The sequence below is a fragment of the Lithobates pipiens genome, unplaced genomic scaffold (genome assembly GCF_037356315.1).
Source record: "Lithobates pipiens isolate NorthernLeopardFrog02 unplaced genomic scaffold, aLitPip1_a1.2 Scaffold_18, whole genome shotgun sequence".
Lineage (NCBI taxonomy): Eukaryota > Metazoa > Chordata > Amphibia > Anura > Ranidae > Lithobates > Lithobates pipiens.
Genome location: NW_027507758.1, coordinates 399,617,134 through 399,637,207, shown reverse-complemented (window position 1 = coordinate 399,637,207; position 20,074 = coordinate 399,617,134). Strand labels below are relative to the sequence as shown.

At 48.7% G+C, this 20,074-nt stretch overlaps 1 protein-coding gene across 1 annotated transcript in view; it reads right to left on the bottom strand.

The window, feature by feature from the left end:
- Positions 1-8,877: 8,877 nt before the first annotated feature.
- The window catches only part of LOC143988363 (T-kininogen 2-like), a 42,467-nt gene continuing 31,270 nt past the window's right edge, over positions 8,878-20,074 (bottom strand). The window contains exons 9-10 of the mRNA XM_077487879.1: positions 11,005-11,088; positions 8,878-9,752 (exon numbers count right to left, since the gene is read on the bottom strand). Of these exons, the coding sequence (XP_077344005.1) occupies positions 9,021-9,752; positions 11,005-11,088 (816 nt within the window). The 3' untranslated portion in view covers positions 8,878-9,020. The remainder of the gene's footprint in view (positions 9,753-11,004; positions 11,089-20,074) is intronic.

Below are 20,074 nucleotides of genomic sequence, written 5' to 3'. Positions count from 1 at the left end.
GCTGCTTCTCCTCCCTATCTGCTGGTCCATATCTCCCTCTGAACTCCCCTCCTCTTCCTCTCTTGTGGGCACCCACGTGACATCACTAGACACGTCATCATCAACGTCACCTTCCCCACCGCTATAAGTAGAGTAGGCAGCAACACCGGGGACCAACCTCCTCCTTGGGCTGATCTGGGTACTGGCGTCAGACTGCTGAGTAGCGCTTGTTGCTACCTCCTCTTCCTGATCCAATACCAAGAGTGGCTGCGCATCAGAAATGTCCTCTTGATATGGATCGGAAAATAATTCCAGTGACTCAAGCGGAAGGTATGTGGTGGTGGTGGTGGTGGTCGTGTTGTTGGTGGTAGTGTCTTTGGGGGTGCACATAGCAGAGAGTGAAGAAGAGGGTGCAGATCGAGAGGATGAGGAGGGTGCAGAAGAGTAAGGCTGAGCGAGCCACTCAACCAAGTCTGGTGCATCCTTTAAAGTAATTGAACGCACCTTCTGCAACTTCCCACTTTGGCTCAAGCCTGTTGCTCCTGCCCTACCCCTACCACCCCTGCGGAAGGGCCTGCCTCTTCCTCTGCATGTCATTTTTTAAATGACCCTGTGACAAAACTCTTAGTCCCTATACCGCTGAAGGACTGCTGCAGTATAGGTGAGCGGTCAGCAGTGGTGCACGTCAACCCTATCTATTGTGGACCTATAGCGGTCCTTACAGAACAGCAGACTGTACCGCACTCAAGCCTATGTACCGTAGCACCCTATACCAAGTTACCAGTCCTTATAAGAACTTTTGTGGACCAAGCAGGTTGTGTGTTAGTGATTAGCAGACTGTACGTCAGTCCCTATACCAATGAAGGACTGCTGCAGTATAGGGCAGCGGTCAGCAGTAGTGCACGGCAACCCTATGTATTGTGGACCGATAGCGGTCCTTACAGAACAGCAGACTGTAACGCACTCAGGCCTATGTACCGTAGCACCCTATACCAAGTTACCAGTCCTTATAAGAACTTTTGTGGACCAAGCAGGTTGTGTGTTAGTGATTAGCAGACTGTACGTCAGTCCCTATACCAATGAAGGACTGCTGCAGTATAGGGCAGCGGTCAGCAGTAGTGCACGGCAACCCTATGTATTGTGGACCGATAGCGGTCCTTACAGAACAGCAGACTGTACTGCACTCAGGCCTATGTACCGTAGCACCCTATACCAAGTTACCAGTCCTTATAAGAACTTTTGTGGACCAAGCAGGTTGTGTGTTAGTGATTAGCAGACTGTACGTCAGTCCCTATACCAATGAAGGACTGCTGCAGTATAGGGCAGCGGTCAGCAGTAGTGCACGGCAACCCTATGTATTGTGGACCGATAGCGGTCCTTACAGAACAGCAGACTGTACTGCACTCAGGCCTATGTACCGTAGCACCCTATACCAAGTTACCAGTCCTTATAAGAACTTTTGTGGAACAAGCAGGTTGTGTGTTAGTGATTAGCAGACTGTACGTCAGTCCCTATACCGCTGAAGGACTGCTGCAGTATAGGTGAGCGGTCAGCAGTGGTGCACGTCAACCCTATCTATTGTGGACCGATAGCGGTCCTTACAGAACAGCAGACTGTAACGCACTCAGGCCTATGTACCGTAGCACCCTATACCAAGTTACCAGTCCTTATAAGAACTTTTGTGGACCAAGCAGGTTGTGTGTTAGTGATTAGCAGACTGTACGTCAGTCCCTATACCAATGAAGGACTGCTGCAGTATAGGGCAGCGGTCAGCAGTAGTGCACGGCAACCCTATGTATTGTGGACCGATAGCGGTCCTTACAGAACAGCAGACTGTAACGCACTCAGGCCTATGTACCGTAGCACCCTATACCAAGTTACCAGTCCTTATAAGAACTTTTGTGGACCAAGCAGGTTGTGTGTTAGTGATTAGCAGACTGTACGTCAGTCCCTATACCAATGAAGGACTGCTGCAGTATAGGGCAGCGGTCAGCAGTAGTGCACGGCAACCCTATGTATTGTGGACCGATAGCGGTCCTTACAGAACAGCAGACTGTAACGCACTCAGGCCTATGTACCGTAGCACCCTATACCAAGTTACCAGTCCTTATAAGAACTTTTGTGGACCAAGCAGGTTGTGTATTAGTGTTTAGCAGACTGTACGTCAGTCCCTATACCGCTGAAGGACTGCTGCAGTATAGGGCAGCGGTCAGCAGTAGTGCACGGCAACCCTATGTATTGTGGACCGATAGCGGTCCTTACAGAACAGCAGACTGTACTGCACTCAGGCCTATGTACCGTAGCACCCTATACCAAGTTACCAGTCCTTATAAGAACTTTTGTGGAACAAGCAGGTTGTGTGTTAGTGATTAGCAGACTGTACGTCAGTCCCTATACCGCTGAAGGACTGCTGCAGTATAGGTGAGCGGTCAGCAGTGGTGCACGTCAACCCTATCTATTGTGGACCGATAGCGGTCCTTACAGAACAGCAGACTGTAACGCACTCAGGCCTATGTACCGTAGCACCCTATACCAAGTTACCAGTCCTTATAAGAACTTTTGTGGACCAAGCAGGTTGTGTGTTAGTGATTAGCAGACTGTACGTCAGTCCCTATACCAATGAAGGACTGCTGCAGTATAGGGCAGCGGTCAGCAGTAGTGCACGGCAACCCTATGTATTGTGGACCGATAGCGGTCCTTACAGAACAGCAGACTGTAACGCACTCAGGCCTATGTACCGTAGCACCCTATACCAAGTTACCAGTCCTTATAAGAACTTTTGTGGACCAAGCAGGTTGTGTGTTAGTGATTAGCAGACTGTACGTCAGTCCCTATACCAATGAAGGACTGCTGCAGTATAGGGCAGCGGTCAGCAGTAGTGCACGGCAACCCTATGTATTGTGGACCGATAGCGGTCCTTACAGAACAGCAGACTGTAACGCACTCAGGCCTATGTACCGTAGCACCCTATACCAAGTTACCAGTCCTTATAAGAACTTTTGTGGACCAAGCAGGTTGTGTGTTAGTGATTAGCAGACTGTACGTCAGTCCCTATACCAATGAAGGACTGCTGCAGTATAGGGCAGCGGTCAGCAGTAGTGCACGGCAACCCTATGTATTGTGGACCGATAGCGGTCCTTACAGAACAGCAGACTGTACTGCACTCAGGCCTATGTACCGTAGCACCCTATACCAAGTTACCAGTCCTTATAAGAACTTTTGTGGACCAAGCAGGTTGTGTGTTAGTGATTAGCAGACTGTACGTCAGTCCCTATACCAATGAAGGACTGCTGCAGTATAGGGCAGCGGTCAGCAGTAGTGCACGGCAACCCTATGTATTGTGGACCGATAGCGGTCCTTACAGAACAGCAGACTGTACTGCACTCAGGCCTATGTACCGTAGCACCCTATACCAAGTTACCAGTCCTTATAAGAACTTTTGTGGACCAAGCAGGTTGTGTGTTAGTGATTAGCAGACTGTACGTCAGTCCCTATACCAATGAAGGACTGCTGCAGTATAGGGCAGCGGTCAGCAGTAGTGCACGGCAACCCTATGTATTGTGGACCGATAGCGGTCCTTACAGAACAGCAGACTGTAACGCACTCAGGCCTATGTACCGTAGCACCCTATACCAAGTTACCAGTCCTTATAAGAACTTTTGTGGAACAAGCAGGTTGTGTGTTAGTGATTAGCAGACTGTACGTCAGTCCCTATACCGCTGAAGGACTGCTGCAGTATAGGTGAGCGGTCAGCAGTGGTGCACGTCAACCCTATCTATTGTGGACCGATAGTGGTCCTTACAGAACAGCAGACTGTACCGCACTCAAGCCTATGTACCGTAGCACCCTATACCAAGTTACCAGTCCTTATAAGAACTTTTGTGGACCAAGCAGGTTGTGTGTTAGTGATTAGCAGACTGTACGTCAGTCCCTATACCAATGAAGGACTGCTGCAGTATAGGGCAGCGGTCAGCAGTAGTGCACGGCAACCCTATGTATTGTGGACCGATAGCGGTCCTTACGGAACAGCAGACTGTACTGCACTCAGGCCTATGTACCGTAGCACCCTATACCAAGTTACCAGTCCTTATAAGAACTTTTGTGGAACAAGCAGGTTGTGTGTTAGTGATTAGCAGACTGTACGTCAGTCCCTATACCGCTGAAGGACTGCTGCAGTATAGGTGAGCGGTCAGCAGTGGTGCACGTCAACCCTATCTATTGTGGACCGATAGCGGTCCTTACAGAACAGCAGACTGTAACGCACTCAGGCCTATGTACCGTAGCACCCTATACCAAGTTACCAGTCCTTATAAGAACTTTTGTGGACCAAGCAGGTTGTGTGTTAGTGATTAGCAGACTGTACGTCAGTCCCTATACCAATGAAGGACTGCTGCAGTATAGGGCAGCGGTCAGCAGTAGTGCACGGCAACCCTATGTATTGTGGACCGATAGCGGTCCTTACAGAACAGCAGACTGTACTGCACTCAGGCCTATGTACCGTAGCACCCTATACCAAGTTACCAGTCCTTATAAGAACTTTTGTGGACCAAGCAGGTTGTGTATTAGTGTTTAGCAGACTGTGCGTCAGTCCCTATACCGCTGAAGGACTGCTGCAGTATAGGGCAGCGGTCAGCAGTAGTGCACGGCAACCCTATGTATTGTGGACCGATAGCGGTCCTTACAGAACAGCAGACTGTACCGCACCCAAGCCTATGTACCGTAGCACCCTAGACAGACCAAGTTACCAGTCCTGATAAAGAGCTTTGTGGAACAAGTGAGTTGTGAATGATTAGCAGACTGCAGCAGAAGGGCAGCAGTCAAGTATAATATTCTTTCTATATTTGGAAGAAAGAATATTATACGTGTACAAGCCTATTACCGTACCACTGATACCAGTCCTGAAAAGAACCTTTGTGGAACTAATAGTAACAGCAAGTCTTTAAAATTATCCTCACTGCCTGACACACTGCTTCCTGCCTGTCCCTATACAAATTGGCAAAAAAGAGTAGGCTGGAACGATTAGCTGGAACAGCTCTTTTGTGGACCTGATAGTAACAGCTAATGATGATGATGATGATGATGATGAAGAAAGACTAATCTGGCTGAGCTGTCCCTAAAATAGCAGCATACAGCGCTCTGTCCCTTTATCTAAACTGACAAAAGAAACTCAGGCTGCTGACCTAACACCTATACCAGTCCTGAAAAGAACTTTTGTGTACCAAATAGCTAGCGTTTTCTCTGTCCCTACTCCACACAGGATCCTTTCCCTACAGTGACAGAAGAAAGAATGTAAAATGGCCACCGGATCGGGTGTATTTATAGGTTAGGGGGAATGTCCAAGTGTCCATGAGCTGTCATGTCTCAATTGGTTGTCCTGTAACACATGATAAACGTGTCACGAAAGGTTAAAGTTCTTGTATACATTAAACACGTAAGTCCGCCGGGGCGAACGACGGAAAAAGGCGTTCGAACCCGCGGACGGCGAAAGTCGGAAATTCGCCGCGAAACGACCGCCGGGCGAACCGTTCGGCCATCACTAGTGGTGGTGTGGGGGATATCAGTGCAGTAGTGGTGGTGGTGTGGGGGATATCAGTGCAGTAATGGTGGTGGTGTGGGGGTTATCAGTGCAGTAGTGGTGGTGGTGTGGGGGTTAGCAGTGCAGTAGTGGTGGTGGTGTGGGGGTTATCAGTGCAGTAGTGGTGGTGGTGTGGGGGTATCAGTGTAAAACTTTGTAAATAAGTAAGTTTCCTCCTTCAATGATGGGCACTGATGGGGTTGCACTGATAAGGCAGCACTGATGGGCACCGATGAGGTGGCACCAATGAAGTGGCACTGATAGGCACCACAGATGGGCACTGATAGGTGGCACAAATTGGCACTCATAGGTGGCATGGATTGGCATGGATAGGCGGCACGGATGGGCATGGATAGGTGGCATTGTATTGTATTGTACTAATGGATGCCAATCAGTGCCAAACAATGCATGCCAATCAGTGATTGGCATCCATTGTGGGCAGTAACTGGCATCCCTGGTGGTCTAATGTGGCATACCTGGTGTTGGGCATCCCTGGTGGTCTGGTGGCGTCCCTGGTGGTCCAGTGTGGGCATCCTGGGGGGGGGGCTGCGCTGATAATCAATCAGCACAGACCCGCCCTGTCAGAGGAGCAGCCAATCGTCTCTCCTCTACTCGCCTCTGACAGACACGAGTGAGGAAAAGCAGATCAACGGCTCTTCCTATTTACACTGTGATCAGCCGGAGACTCTTTACCGAGATCGTAGTTGCGGGGTGTCAGAATGGGCAGGGGCAATTTAGGAGCAGTGTATACAGCGCTCCTACAGTGCCTCAAAGATGCTGCTTGCAGGACTTTTTTTTTTTTAACGTCCTGCCAGCACTCTGCTCCAGTGTGAAAACCCTCGGGCTTTCACACTGGAGTGAGAGGAGAGGCGCTTTGCAGGCGCTATTTTTAGCGATATAGCGCCTGTAAAGCGCCTCAGTGTGAAAGCAGCATTAGGGGGAAATTCCCTGAAACTGGAGCACTCAGAATCTGGTGCAGCTATGCATAGTAGCCAACCAGCTTCTAACCTCAGGGTGTTCAATTAAAGCGGAGGTCCACCCTAAAGTGGACCTTCCGCTCATCGGAACCCTCCCCCCCTCCGGTGCCACAATCGGCACCTTTCAGGGGGGAGGGGGGTGCAGTTACCTGGATAATCCAGGTAACTGCACCCACTTCCGGGATAGCTCTCTGCGGAAAGGGGCGTAACTTACGCCCCTTTCCGCAAGTGCCCGCCCCTTCCCGCAAGTGCCCCGCTGCCTGCTGGGAAACACACAGATCCCAGAGGCAGCGGGGAGCGTCCTTATTGCGCAGCGCGATTCGCGCATGCGCAGTAGGGAACGGGGAAATGAAGCCGAAAGGCTCCATTTCCTGATTCCCATACCCAAGATGGCGGCGGCAGGACCCGACAGGCGACCTAGAGATCGGCTTCGGGTGCCGACATCGCGGGCGCGCTGGACAGGTAAGTGTCACTATTTTAAAAGTCAGCAGCTGCAGTATTTGTAGCTGCTGGCTTTAAAAAAAAAAAAAAAACGCGGAGTCCCCGGTGGACTCCCGCTTTAAGCTTTGACAGTAAAACCTGGAAGCTGGTTGATTACTGTGCAGAGCGGCACCAGATCTTGGACTCCCCCGTTTTAATAAATCTCTTGCTCAGTGTCCAAATTGAAATATACTGGGATTGATTCAGCGTCTAGGCTTGAAAGAGGCGGTGATAGAGAATTGCTTCCTAGAAAGAGGTATTTCTTCTGTATGGGGAAAGTAGGCATGATGTGTCTTTGATATGCTGCATCAAGTTCCCTTGACTGACCACTGTGTCTACAGTCCTCAATGTTACCCGTTTCTTTGTGCTTCTTCAGAAACAGCTGTAACTGCACCTCTTGAAACTCCAGTCTGATTTGAAATCTTTGCCTGCAAGAGACCCTGCAGTATAAGTACCTTGTGTCTTGTTGCTGTGCTCGGTCTTGCCATGGTGTATGACCTGTGACATGAAACTATCTTCAACAACCTCACCTTCGTAGCAAAGTTTGGCTGTTCCTCATCCAGTTGTAAGCCTCCTACACAGCTGTTTCTGTTTGAGTTAATTACTGTGTTTCAACCTACATATGAAATTGATGATCATTGGCACCTGCTTGGTATAATTGGTTGATCATACACCTGATTCTACAAAAAAAAATTAACTTTTGTATTTTGTAAATTGATAAAAAATAAACAATTAAATTACAGCATTTATTCACATCTGCCTAAAACTTTTGCACAGTACTGTATATACACACACACCGATCAGCCATTACTTTATAACTATCTACCCCCTTTGCCACCATGACAGTCCCATTGAGGCATGGATGCCATTAGACCTCTGAAGGTATGCTGTGGTATCTGATACCAAGCCTTCAGAAGCAGAATCCTGTAAATTGTTAGGTGGGGCCTCCATGGATCAGAATTGTTTTCCCAGCACATCCCACAGATCCTCCATTAGATTTTGATCTGAAAAATTTGGAGGTGAAGTCAACACCTGGACCTGTTGTTGTGTTCCTCAAACAATTCTTGGACAATTTTTGCAATGTGGCAGGGTGCATTATCCTGCTGAAAGAGGCAATCAAGGAATATAATTTCCATGAAGTGGTGTACTTGGTCAGCAACAATGTTTAGGTAGGTGGTATGTGTCAAGTAAATGGCAGTACCCAAGTTTTCCCAACAGAACATTGCCCGAAGCATCAAACTACCTCAGCTGGCTTGCTATCTTTCCAAACTGCATCCTTGTGCCATCTCTTTCCCAAATAATTGATGCACATGCACCCGACCATCCTCATGATGTAGAAAACCTGATTCATCCGACCAGGCCAGCTTCTTCCATTTCTCAATGGTCCAGTGCCCATTGTAGATGCTTTTGGCTGTGGACAAAGTTCAGCATAGGCACCCTGACCGGTCTATGGCTACACAGCCCCATCACAACAAACTGTGATGCCCATTATTTTCTGTTTTCAACACATCAACTTCAGGGAAAACATGTTCACATACATTAGAGACATTAGAGACACGTTCACTTTCAGATTGCCGACTTTAAGATGCCATTGTAATGAGAAAATAAATGGTATTCACTTAACCCGTCAGTGATTTTAAAGTTATACCACACACACACACACACAAACACACACACAAACACACACGCACCACACACACACCACACACACACACAAACACACACAAACACACACGCACCACACACGCACCACACACACACACACACACAAACACAAACTCGCTCTCACGTCAGCTAAAGTGTGCTGAAGATATGGTGTTCAGCTTACAGTACAGGGTATTTTTGTTAAGAAATTAGTAATGTAAATGTGATAATTTCACATTTATTTAATTCAGTTGCAAAACAGCCACTTTTTAAAACATTGTTACAGAATTTTCCTAACACATATGAAAGCTATTCAATAGCTTTTTGTGTTGTGACCTCTTGTGAATAAATTGCTTTTGTGAGTATTAAAAGTCAAGGAGAGAGAGCAGGTCTTCATTGGTAAACAAACTGTTTGTGTTTAGATTACTAGATTGATTCTGATCTTCTGGAGGGGCTAGATCATCAGCAGCTTGTATCAGACCTCCAATAATGAAGGGTTCCTCTGTGGCAAACTTTGGAATAATCAACAAGGGCTTCCACACTTTACCAGGACATTTTGGAGTATTCGGAGGAGGCAGCACTGGAAAATCTAGAACTGTTTCATTAATGGTGGGCGGAGTCCCTTTGTAGTCTGGAATTGGTGGTGCCAATGTAAACCCTGACAGCTCAGGTGTGAGTGGACCTGCAGCTGACTGTGAAGAGGATGGCAATTCAGGTATGAATGGAGTAGGCGGTTGGATTGCAGGCTGCCTGGTAATTTTCTCTGTAACTATTGGATGTTGGGTTACTTTTTCTCCCTCTGGTACTCTGGAAATTTCAAACCCTGGCCGACTTGGTGGTACTTTAGGTTTCTTCCTATGGTCTTCTTCAGACTCTTCAGAGGAGCGATCTTTCTTCTTTTCATGCTCTTTTTTCTTTTCATGCTCTTTTTTCTTTTCATGCTCTTTTTTTTCTTTTTTATCAATTTTTTCATGTTTTTCTTCTTTATTATGATTTTGTCCATGCCCTCTTCCTTTTGATTTCTCAGATGATCGTGTGTCTCGATTTGGTATTGCCATGCGAAGAGGGGAAAACCCCTTTACTGATACCCTTCGAATCTGCAATAAAAAAAAATCACTGCACGCTTAAACGTAATACTGCAGGCGAGCAAATATAAAATAAAAAGCATATTAAACTGAAATATGGTTAGAATGTACAGTGGATATAAAAAGTCTACACCCCCCTGTTAAAATGTCAGGTGTTTCTGTGGTGTAAAAAAATTATACAAAGATAAATCATTTCAGAACTTTTTCCACCTTTAATGTGACCTATAAACTGTACAACTCAGTTGAACAACAAACCGGCGCATAGTAGTCCATTATGCTTTGCCTTTGCAGGGAATGAAAGAGGAAGTAAACTCATCAGGGTTTACTTCCTCTTTAAGACCTACTAGAACAGCTGAACTTTATTTGGGGTTAATCAGAGGCACTTTAAATGATGGCAGGTGTGTGATTGCTTAATTCTAAACACAGCTACATCCCCAGTTATAAGAGGGTGTGCACACTTATGCAACCACATTATTTTATTTTTTTATTTTTACCCCCCCATATAAGATTTCAGGTTGTTTTTCAAGTGAGTTGTACAGTTTATAGGTCATATTAAAGGTGGAAAAAATTCTGAAATAATTTATCTTTGTCTCATTTTATTATATCACAGAAACCTGACATTTTAACAGGTGTGTAGACTTTTTATATCCACTGTTAACACCATTTGGTCTTAGCTGCCAAATCTATCCAGCAATTTTAGGATAAACTATGAATACATATATATACATTTATTACATTAAATCTGAACTCAAGGAAATGAGTGACTTTTTAAAATGTGCAGGCATACTATGAGTTAAGTCCACTTATTCATCTGATAATTTTATGGAGCTTCGGCAGGCTAGCTATCACTACATTTCCAGAACTCCTATGCTAGACCCACGGTCTCACCTGCTGCAACTACAGTCACATGCAGCTGCTGTGCCCGCCCTTTTCCTCCCCCTGCCCAATCGCAGAGTGCTTTGTATTATTTGAACTTATTCACAAAATACGAAGGCTTCTGTGAATGGGTAGCAGAGGGTCGAGCAGAAGTGGTGTATGAGGAGATAGCATCTCTCTTCTCAGAGCTCTGGAGTGTAGCTATAGCTATCCTTCTGGAGCGCAATAAAACTGTCAGATGTAAATTAAAGAAATAAGTTCACAAGGTATCATGCACTGCTCTTGACTTAACACATAATATGCCCATATATTTTACAAAGCAGCTGAATTCTTGGAGTTCCACTTTAAATGTTAATTTGTCACATTTAAACATTGAAAAAAAGTTTACCTTGTTAAAAATACATTCATAGCCAGGCAGGATGTTAGCTGTTTCATTTACAACATCAATACTGACATTACAATTATACGGGCTCTACAACGGAGAAAACAAAAATGTGTTAAACTTGATTATATTACCAATTCATGTTTTTTATTTGGTTATTAGCTGTATTAAGCACATTGATTATTCTAACTTTACTAAAGGAGTAATAAATGGAGAAGAGCCAACATTCCAAACAAACACTGTAATGTACACAAATAATGGTCAAAAAGAGGCAACATGAGATTTCAGGGCAAAAGAGCTCTAAAGGGATGATGCTAATGCCACGTACACACGAACGGAATGCCTGACAGAAAAAGTCAGACAGAAACTTTTCATCGTATATTTCGATCATGTGTATGCCTCATCTGACTTTTTTTTTCAAAAATTATGACGGACCTAGAAATAGAACATGTTCTAAATATTTCCAATGGGAAACCAATTCCTATCGTGAAAACAGCACATCTGTATGCTGTTTGACAGACCAAACACGACGCATGCTCTGAAGCAAGTATGAGACAGAAGCAATTGGCTACTGGCTATTGAACTTCCCTTTTCTAATCCCATGGTACGTGCTGTATGTCATTGCATTCTTCACGATTGTACTTTGGTGTGATCGTATGTACGCAAAACAGTTTCAGCGGAATTCCATCGGAACTCCACCGGAAAAACCTTCAGAGTTTATTCCGACGGGAAAACCGGTCGTGTCTACAGGGCATATGGGTAAAATAATATTGGGAGTATACTTTAGGCCCCTAACTTGAAGGAGAAGGGGGAGACAGATCTTCTATCACAATTTGGATTAGCAGCAAGGATGGTAAGTGTTATCCTAATGGGGGACTTTAATTATCCAGACATAGACTGGGCAGAGGGAACCATGCATTCGTCTAAATGTCTTGCAAGACAGTTTCATGGTTCAGATGGTAGACGCACTAACTAGAAATAAAGCGTTACTGGATCTACTGATTACCAACAATACAGACTTAAACATGGATGTGGAAATACGGGGCAATTTAGGAAACATCGATCACAGGTCAATTGGCTTCAGTATAAATCACACAAATAGGAAACATAAGGGGAATACAAAGGCACTGAATTTCAAAATAGCCAACTTCCCTAAACTATGAACCTTGCTAGAAGGCATAAATTGGGATAAAACCTTGGGTACAATGAACATGGAGAAAAGATGGGTTTGCTTTAAGAGTATATTAAATAAGGCATTAGCCAATGCATCCCATGGAATAATACATTTAAAAGAGTGAACAAAAGTCCTGGATGACTTAACTCCAATGTAAACATGCAGATAAAAGCAAAGGAGAAGGCCTTCAAAAAATACGAGGTTGAGGGATCATCATCAGCATTCAGACTTTATAAAGAATGCAACAAGAAATGTAAGGGTGCCATTAGGGCGGCTAAGATAGAACTTGAAACATAGTGAAGGAAAGCAAAAAAATCCCAAGAAATTCTTTAAGTATGTAAACAGTAAAAAAGGGAGGACAGACCATATTGGCCCCATAAAGAATGAGGAAAGACATCTAGTTACAAAGGATGGGTAGATGGCGAAGGTATTGCATTTATTCTTCTCCTCAGTCTTTACGAGGGAATCGGGGGGCTTCAGTAACCAAAACTGCAGTGTTTGTCCTCATGACACATCACAGGAAGCACCTCCATGGTTAACAGAGGACAGAATTAAAATTAGACTTGGGAAACTCAAAATTAATAAATCACCAGTACCAGATGGCTTGCACCCGAGGGAACTTAGGGAACTCAGTCAAGTAATTGATAGATCATTGTTTCTAATTTTTAATGACTGGAATGGTACCAGCTGATTGGAGAAAAGCCAATGCAGCACCGATATTTAAAAAGGGCCCAAAATACATCCCTGGGAATTACGGACCAGTTAGCCTAACATCAATAGCATGCAAGCTCTTGGAGGGGATGATAAGGCACTATATACAAGATTTTGGTAATGAAACCGGTATCATTAGCAGTAATCAGCATGGATTCATGAAGAATCTTTCTTGCCAAACCAATCTATTAACCTTCTATGAGGAGGTGAGTTGCCATCTAGATAAAGGAAGGCCCGTAGACGTGGTGTATCTGAATTTTGCAAAAGCATTTGAAACAGTTCCCCATAAACGTTTAGTAGACAAAACAAGGTCCATTGGTATGGACCATAGGGTGAGTACATGGATTGAAAACTGGCTACAAGGGCGAGTTCAGAGGGTGGTGATAAATGGGGAGTACTTTGAAGGATTCTGTGCTCAGACCAATCCTATTTAATTTGTTCATAAACGACCTGGAGGATGGGGTAAACAGTTCAATCTCTGTATTTGCGGAAGATACTAAGCTAAGCAGGGCAATAACTTATCCGCAGGATGTGGAAACCTTGCAAAAAGATCTGAACATATTAATGGGGCAGGCAACTACATAGCAAATGAGGATTAATTTAGAAAAGTGTAAAATAATGCATTTGGGTGGCAAAAATATCAATGCAATCTATGCAATGGGGGGGGGGGGGGGTAGAACCTCTGGGGGAATCTAGGATGGAAAAGGACCTGGGAGTCTTAGTAATTGATAGGCTCAGCAATGGCAAGCTGCTGCTAACAAAGCAAACAGAATATTGGCATACATTGAAAAGGGGATCAACTCCAGAGATAAAACGATAATTCTCCCTCTCTACAAGACTCTTGTCCGGCCGCACCTAGAGTATGCTGTCCAGTTCTGAGCACCAGTCCTCAGGAAGGATGTACTGGAAATGAAGAGAGTACAAAGAAGGGCAACAAAGCTAATAAAGGGTCTGGAGGATATTAGTTATGAGGAAAAGTTGCAAGCACTGAACTTATTCTCTCTAGGGAAGAGATGCTTGAGAGGGGATCATGGGCGTCCACAGAACTTTTTCCAAGGGGGGGCATCATTTCAAGGCCACTCATGCTCCGCCCCTTTTCGACAATCTCATGAAAATCTTTACACTGGTAATACATATGTGTTATATAACAGATAATTCATCTTCACTTTGTATTGGAAGTTACTCTGACTGTGTTCCATGCCCATATAGCCTAGAGAATGTACATCTTTTTACATTGCAATACATCTGTTGTGGCCATATTTTGATCTCATACTGTCACTGTATAGACTGTTTTCATCAAGATAAAAATATGGCAACAACAGATGTATTGCAATGTAAAAAGATGTACATTCTCTAGGCTATATGGGCCTGGTACGCAGCCACCTGAGTAACCTTGCGGACGCCCATGCTTTCAAAAACCAGCCCTGGAAAAAATTTCATACCAGCCTCACAGCATTATTATACCAGCCCAACAGCATAACGTCATTATTTTCTGGTTCATGAAAGGGAAAAACCATACATTTTAAAGCACCTTTGATGAAGATAGTATTAGATATAGATATGAAATCACATAGGGCTTTTTATATATATATATATATATATATATATATATATATATATATATATATATATATTCAAATTCCAGTTAATAGTGGTAAGTGATCAATCATCAAGGGGGACCCCAGAAACTCAGAACGTGGGGGGGAACCACCTTCTTCAGAAAGAATACTCTAAGGTAAGGGGGGTGGGTTACTAATATAAGGAGGAAACCCTTTATGTCAGTGCCCCTTACATTATCGTATTCACTCCCCCCTTACATCAGTGACCCCCGACTGGCCTGGCGGTGCTTTCACTGACCTCCTCTCAGGTGCACTGTGCAGGGCTCAGTCAGTCGGCTCCAGCTTGGAGGTTTTATCCTATAGTCTCCTATTCACAGTCCACACAAGTCTGACTTCTCCCATGACCCCCATCCCGGCGGTGCTCCCACTTTTGACTCCTCTCCAGACTCCCTCAGAGACTTCAGACATGCTACAGGAGATGGACAGAGACTGCAGACTTGATGCAAGAGCTCAATGCAGCCTCACCAGTGCCCATCAAATTCAGCCTCACTGTGCCCACCAATGCAGCCTCACTGTGCCCACCAAATGCAGCCTCACTGTGCCCACCAAATGCAGCCTCACTGTGCCAACCAAATGCAGCCTCACTGTGCCAACCAAATGCAGCCTCACTGTGCCCACCAAATTCAGCCTCACTGTGCCCACCAAATGCAGCCTCACTGTGCCCTTCAAATGCAGCCTCACTGTGCCCTTCAAATTCAGCCTCACTGTGCCCTTCAAATGCAGCCTCACTGTGCCCTTCAAATGCAGCCTCACTGTGCCCTTCAAACGCAGCCTCACTGTGTCCATCAAATTCAGCCTCACTGTGTCCATCAAATGCAGCTTTACTGTGCCGTGAATGCAGTCTCACTGTGCACATCATTGCAGCCCCTCCTGTGCCCCATGTCCCAGTCTGCAGTCCCTGTCTGGGGGAAGGTGTGTTGTTTATGCTCGGTACAGTACCTTGCATGCCAGCAGGATATCCATGATGGCCAGCAGCAGGCAGGGTCTGTTCTCGTTTTGGATGGGGACGGTGCTCCATCCAGAGGATTTGTCTGCTGTGAGATGGAGTGGTCCCTGGCCACCTGCACCTTCAGCCGTCCTCGTTTTCTGGCCCCAGTCAGCCTGCCCTCTGGTCCTGGGGAAGTGGAGAGCACTGAGTGGGAGTTGGAGAGAAGGGGGAGCAAAGAGTACTGGCGGGGTTGGAGAACACATGGGTGGGGGCAAAGAGTGAGGGGGAGTGGAGATCACAGGGGTGGGGAGCGGAGAGCACTTGGGGGGAACTTGAGAGCACTGGGGGGGCCAACAAGAACAGGGGTAGAGAGCACGGTAGGCTGAGAGCACTGGGGGGGCTAAGAGTGTGGGGTGGTGAAGAGCACTGGGGGGGCACAAAGAGCAGGGGTGAGTGGAGAGCAATGGGGGGGGAGCTTGAGAGCACCAGTGGGGGCCAGAAAGAACAGGGGTGGAAAGCACGGGGGACTGGAGAGCACTATGGGGGGTGGAGAGCACATGGGTGGGCGCAAAATGCAGGGGCAGAGGAGAGTACAGGGGTGGGGAGTGGAGGGTGCTAAGGGGGAGCCAAAAAGAACAGGGGTGGAGAGCACGGAGGGTACAGAGCACTGGGGGGGGGGCTGGAGAGCACCAGGGGGGCAGATAGAGCAGGGGTGGGTAGTAAGGAGGGCTGGAGAGCACTGGGGTGGGGGCTAGAGAGTGATGAGGAGAGCTGAAGAGCACTGGGGGGGAGAACAGGGGGGGAGCATTGGGGGGAGGGGAGAGCACTGAGGGGAGAGCACTGAGGGGAGAGCACTGGAGGGGAAAGAACAGGGGGAGAGAGGAGAGCACTGGGGGAGAGCACTGGGGGGAGTGGAGGGCACGGGGGGGGGAGAGCACTGGGGGGAACAGGGGCGGAGAGCACTGGGGGGGAAAGCACTGGGATGGTGGCTAGAGAAGGATGGGGAGAGCTGGAGAGCAGCAAGAACAGGGGAGGAGAAAACTGGGGGGGGGGCAGGAGAGGGTGGTGGTGGAGGAGAGCACTGTGGGGGGGGGGCAGGAGAGTGTGGTGGTGGAGGAGAGCACTGGAGGGGGTGGCAGGAGAGTGTGGTGGTGATGGAGACCACTGGGGGGGCAGGAGAGTGTGGCGGTGGAGAAGAGCACTGGAGGGGGTGGCAGGAGAGTGTGGTGGTGGAGGAGAGCACTGGAAGGGGTGGCAGGAGAGTGTGGTGGTGGAGGAGAGCACTGGAGGGGGTGGCAGGAGAGTGTGGTGGTAGAGGAGACCACTGGGGGGGGCAGGAGAGTGTGGTGGTGGAGGAGAGCACAGTGGTGGAAGAGAGCATGGGGGGCAGGAGAGTGCGGTGGTGGAGGAGAGCACTGGGGGGGGGCAGGAGAGTGCGCTGGTGGATGAGCGCATTGGGGGGGCAGGAGAGTGCGGTGGTGGAAGAGAAGAGCACTGGGGGGGGGCAGGAGAGTGCAGTGGTGGAGGAGAGCATGGGGGGGCAGGAGAGTGCAGTGGTGGAGGAGAGCACTGGGGGGGGCAGGAGTGTGCGGTGGTGGAAGAGAAGAGCACTGGGGGGGGCAGGAGAGTGCGGTGGGGGAGAAGAGCACTGGGGGGGCAGGAGAGTGCGGTGGTGGAGGAGAGCACTGGGGGGGCAGGAGAGTGCAGTGGTGGAAGAGAGCACTGGGGGGGGTCAGGAGAGTGCGGTGGTGGAGGAGAGCACTGGGGGGGCAGGAGAGTGCAGTGATGGAAGAGAGCACTGGGGGGGGGTCAAGAGAGTGCGGTGGTGGAGGAGAGCACTGGGGGGGGGCAGGAGAGTGCAGTGGTGGAAGAGAGCACTGGGGGGGGGACAGGAGAGTGTGGTGGTGGAAGAGAGCACGGGGGGGGGCAGGAGAGTGCGGTGGTGGAGGAGAGCACTGGGGGGGGGCAGGAGAGTGCGGTGGTGGAGGAGAGCACGGGGGGGGCAGGAGAGTGTGGTGGTGGAGGAGAGCACGGGGGGCAGGAGAGTGCGGTGGTGGAGGAGAGGAGCACTGGGGGGGGGGCAGGAGAGTGCGGTGGTGGAGGAGAGCACTGGGGGGGGCAGGAGAGTGCGGTGGTGGAGGAGAGCACTGGGGAGGCAGGAGAGTGCGGTGGTGGAGGAGAGCACTGGGGGGGGCAGGAGAGTGCGGTGGTGGAGGAGAGCACTGGGGGGGGGGGGCAGGAGAGTGCAGTGGTGGAGGAGAGCACTGGGGGGGGCAGGAGAGTGCAGTGGTGGAAGAGAGCACTGGGGGGGGGGCAGGAGAGTGCAGTGGTGGAAGAGAGCACTGGGGGGGGGGCAGGAGAGTGCGGTGGTGGAGGAGAGCACTGGGGGGGCAGGAGAGTGCAGTGGTGGAAGGGAGCACAGGGGGGGCAGGAGAGCACAGTGGTGGAAGAGAGCACGGGGGGGGCAGGAGAGTGCGGTGGTGGAAGAGAGCACGGGGGGGGCAGGAGAGTGCGGTGGTGGAGGAGAGCACTGGGGGGGCAGGAGAGTGCGGTGGTGGAGGAGAGCACTGGGGGGGCAGGAGAGTGCGGTGGTGGAGGAGAGCACTGGGGGGGGCAGGAGAGTGCAGTGGTGGAAGAGAGCACGGGGGGGGCAGGAGAGCACAGTGGTGGAAGAGAGCACGGGGGGGCAGGAGAGTGCGGTGGTGGAGGAGAGCACTGGGGGGGGGCAGGAGAGTGCGGTGGTGGAGGAGAGCACTGGGGGGGGGCAGGAGAGTGAGGTGGTGGAGGAGAGCACTGGGGGGGGGGGGTCAGGAGAGTGTGGTGGTGGAGGAGAGCACTGGGGGGGGCAGGAGAGTGCAGTGGTGGAAGAGAGCACGGGGGGGCAGGAGAGCACAGTGGTGGAAGAGAGCACGGGGGGGCAGGAGAGTGCGGTGGTGGAGGAGAGCACTGGGGGGGGGGCAGGAGAGTGCGGTGGTGGAGGAGAGCACTGGGGGGGGGCAGGAGAGTGCGGTGGTGGAGGAGAGCACTGGGGGGGGGGGGTCAGGAGAGTGTGGTGGTGGAGGAGAGCACGGGGGTCAGGAGAGTGCGGTGGTGGAAGAGAAGAGCAGGGGGGGGGGCAGGAGAGTGCGGTGGTGGAGGAGAGCACTGGGGGGGGGCAGGAGAGTGCGGTGGTGGAGGAGAGCACTGGGGGGGGGGGGGTCAGGAGAGTGTGGTGGTGGAGGAGAGCACGGGGGTCAGGAGAGTGCGGTGGTGGAAGAGAAGAGCAGGGGGGGGGGGCAGGAGAGTGCGGTGGTGGAGGAGAGCACTGCAGCCCCCTCCCCCCTCGATCCTCCTATCCAGGCACTGTAGCACGGCTCATGTGATAGGCGGAGCGTTGATTCTCTCTACTATCACACGAGATGGTCTGGGGGGGCGGGACTGTGTTACAGAGCGGCCGCCGAACACAGCCATCCAGCGCTGTGATACACAGGAGAGAGCGGACTCAGAAAAAAAAATAGTGCAGCATGGCGGTGGCGGCGGCGGCGGGGGCAACACCTTGGGGATTCCAGGGGGGGGCACTTGACCCCCCTTGCCCCCTGCTGCGGACGCCCATGGAGGGGATATGATTTCAATTTACAAATACCGTACTGGTGACCCCACAATAGGGATAAAACTTTTTTGTGGGAGGGAATTTAACAAGACACGTGGCCACTCATTAAAATTAGAAGAAAAGAGGTTTAACCTTAAACTATGTAGAAGGTTTTTTACTGTAAGAGCGGCAAGGATGTGGAATTCCCTTCCACTGGCAGTGCTATCAGCAGGGAGCATCGACCGCAACATACAGGGATATACAATGTTATACTGACATATAATCATACACATAGGTTGGACTTGATGGATGTAATTTTTCAACCTTACCTACTATGTAACTATATGTAAGAAAAGAGAACTGTAGTTTTAATGAATATATTTTTGCCAATGTATTCAGCAATGTTTTACAGGGATTGCTAATGCATCATTTCAATCCCTGCAAAGGTTAATGGTCTAATGTTTCCTCCACAGTCAAGGCACACATAAGAATATTAAAGCTGGCTACAAACATCCTTCCGGGACTTTCCGGGACTTTGTATTAAGACAGCAGCACCTGCCACTATGAGAACACAGTGATCAGTGGCTGAAGCTGATTGGCTGGAGCCACTGATGGTCTGAACACTTTAAGCCATATTCTTTTGACAGAAGCAATCAAATCTACTTCTGTCGATCAAGATTTCGATCAGTGTAAGGCCAGCTTTAGGCTTATTTAGATAGTATCTGACTAACCAACCAATACATTTAACACAATCAGAACAGGATCCCTCAGGCAGCCCTAGATAGAAGTAAAAAACAGAGTTCATTTTCTCCCCCAGTCTATCCAAAACGAGTAAAAATGAAAGAATGAGTAAATAAAGAAATAAAGAAAACCTGTTTTTATTGATATGCAATATGCCTTTGAACCTGCTAGACCAGGGGTGTCAAACTCAATTTGATCGGTTACATCAGCATCATGGTTGCCTTTAAAGGACCAATTGTATTTGTAAGAGTGGATGTGAAAGCACCCCAACCCCCTTACATCAGATGTCAAGAACCCCTGCTCAATTAGAAAACAAGAGTCCCCCATCCACCCCT